This window comes from Fulmarus glacialis, unplaced genomic scaffold (assembly GCF_000690835.1).
Source record: "Fulmarus glacialis isolate BGI_N327 unplaced genomic scaffold, ASM69083v1 scaffold19847, whole genome shotgun sequence".
Lineage (NCBI taxonomy): Eukaryota > Metazoa > Chordata > Aves > Procellariiformes > Procellariidae > Fulmarus > Fulmarus glacialis.
This window is the reverse complement of record NW_009221532.1, coordinates 966-1397: the sequence shown is the minus strand read 5'-3', so window position 1 is coordinate 1397 and position 432 is coordinate 966. Positions and strand designations below refer to the sequence as shown.

At 66.9% G+C, this 432-nt stretch overlaps 1 protein-coding gene across 1 annotated transcript in view; it reads right to left on the bottom strand.

The window, feature by feature from the left end:
* The window catches only part of LOC104079204 (NEDD4-like E3 ubiquitin-protein ligase WWP2), a gene marked incomplete at its 5' end in the record, with an annotated part of 4026 nt that overhangs the window by 2847 nt on the left and 747 nt on the right, over positions 1 to 432 (bottom strand). Inside the window, 1 exon segment of the mRNA XM_009581153.1 lies at positions 46 to 166. Coding sequence (XP_009579448.1) covers positions 46 to 166 — 121 coding nt within the window.

The following is a 432-nucleotide window of genomic DNA, read 5'->3' as shown; positions in this document are numbered from 1 at the left end:
CACCGGTCCCTCCGCGTCCCTGGCCCAGCACAGGCGCCAGCTCACCTCCAACCCCTTCGCCTCAAAGTCCCGCAGCCACTCCAGCGGCACGACCTCGTTGAAGCCGTCCAGGAAAGCCTTAGTCTGCTCCTCCACACCCCGCGTGAACCTCCAGTCTGTCAGCAGCCTGGGAAGGCAGACAGCGGTCGGCAGGCAGCCAACGCCGCTGGCCCAGCACAGGGAACCCCCACCATCCCTCCTGCCGGCAGGAAGGGCCCCGGGAGCCGCCGGGATGCGTGGGGAGGGGGAGAGGGGCTCCTGCAAATCACCAGGACTCCCCTCAACTCCCACTACTGGGTTTCTCTCTCTGCCTCCGAACCCATGAGCAGCAGACAGCCCTGAGCACAGACCAGCAGCCTTCGGGAGGTCGAGGGGTGCAAACCACGTCCTCTG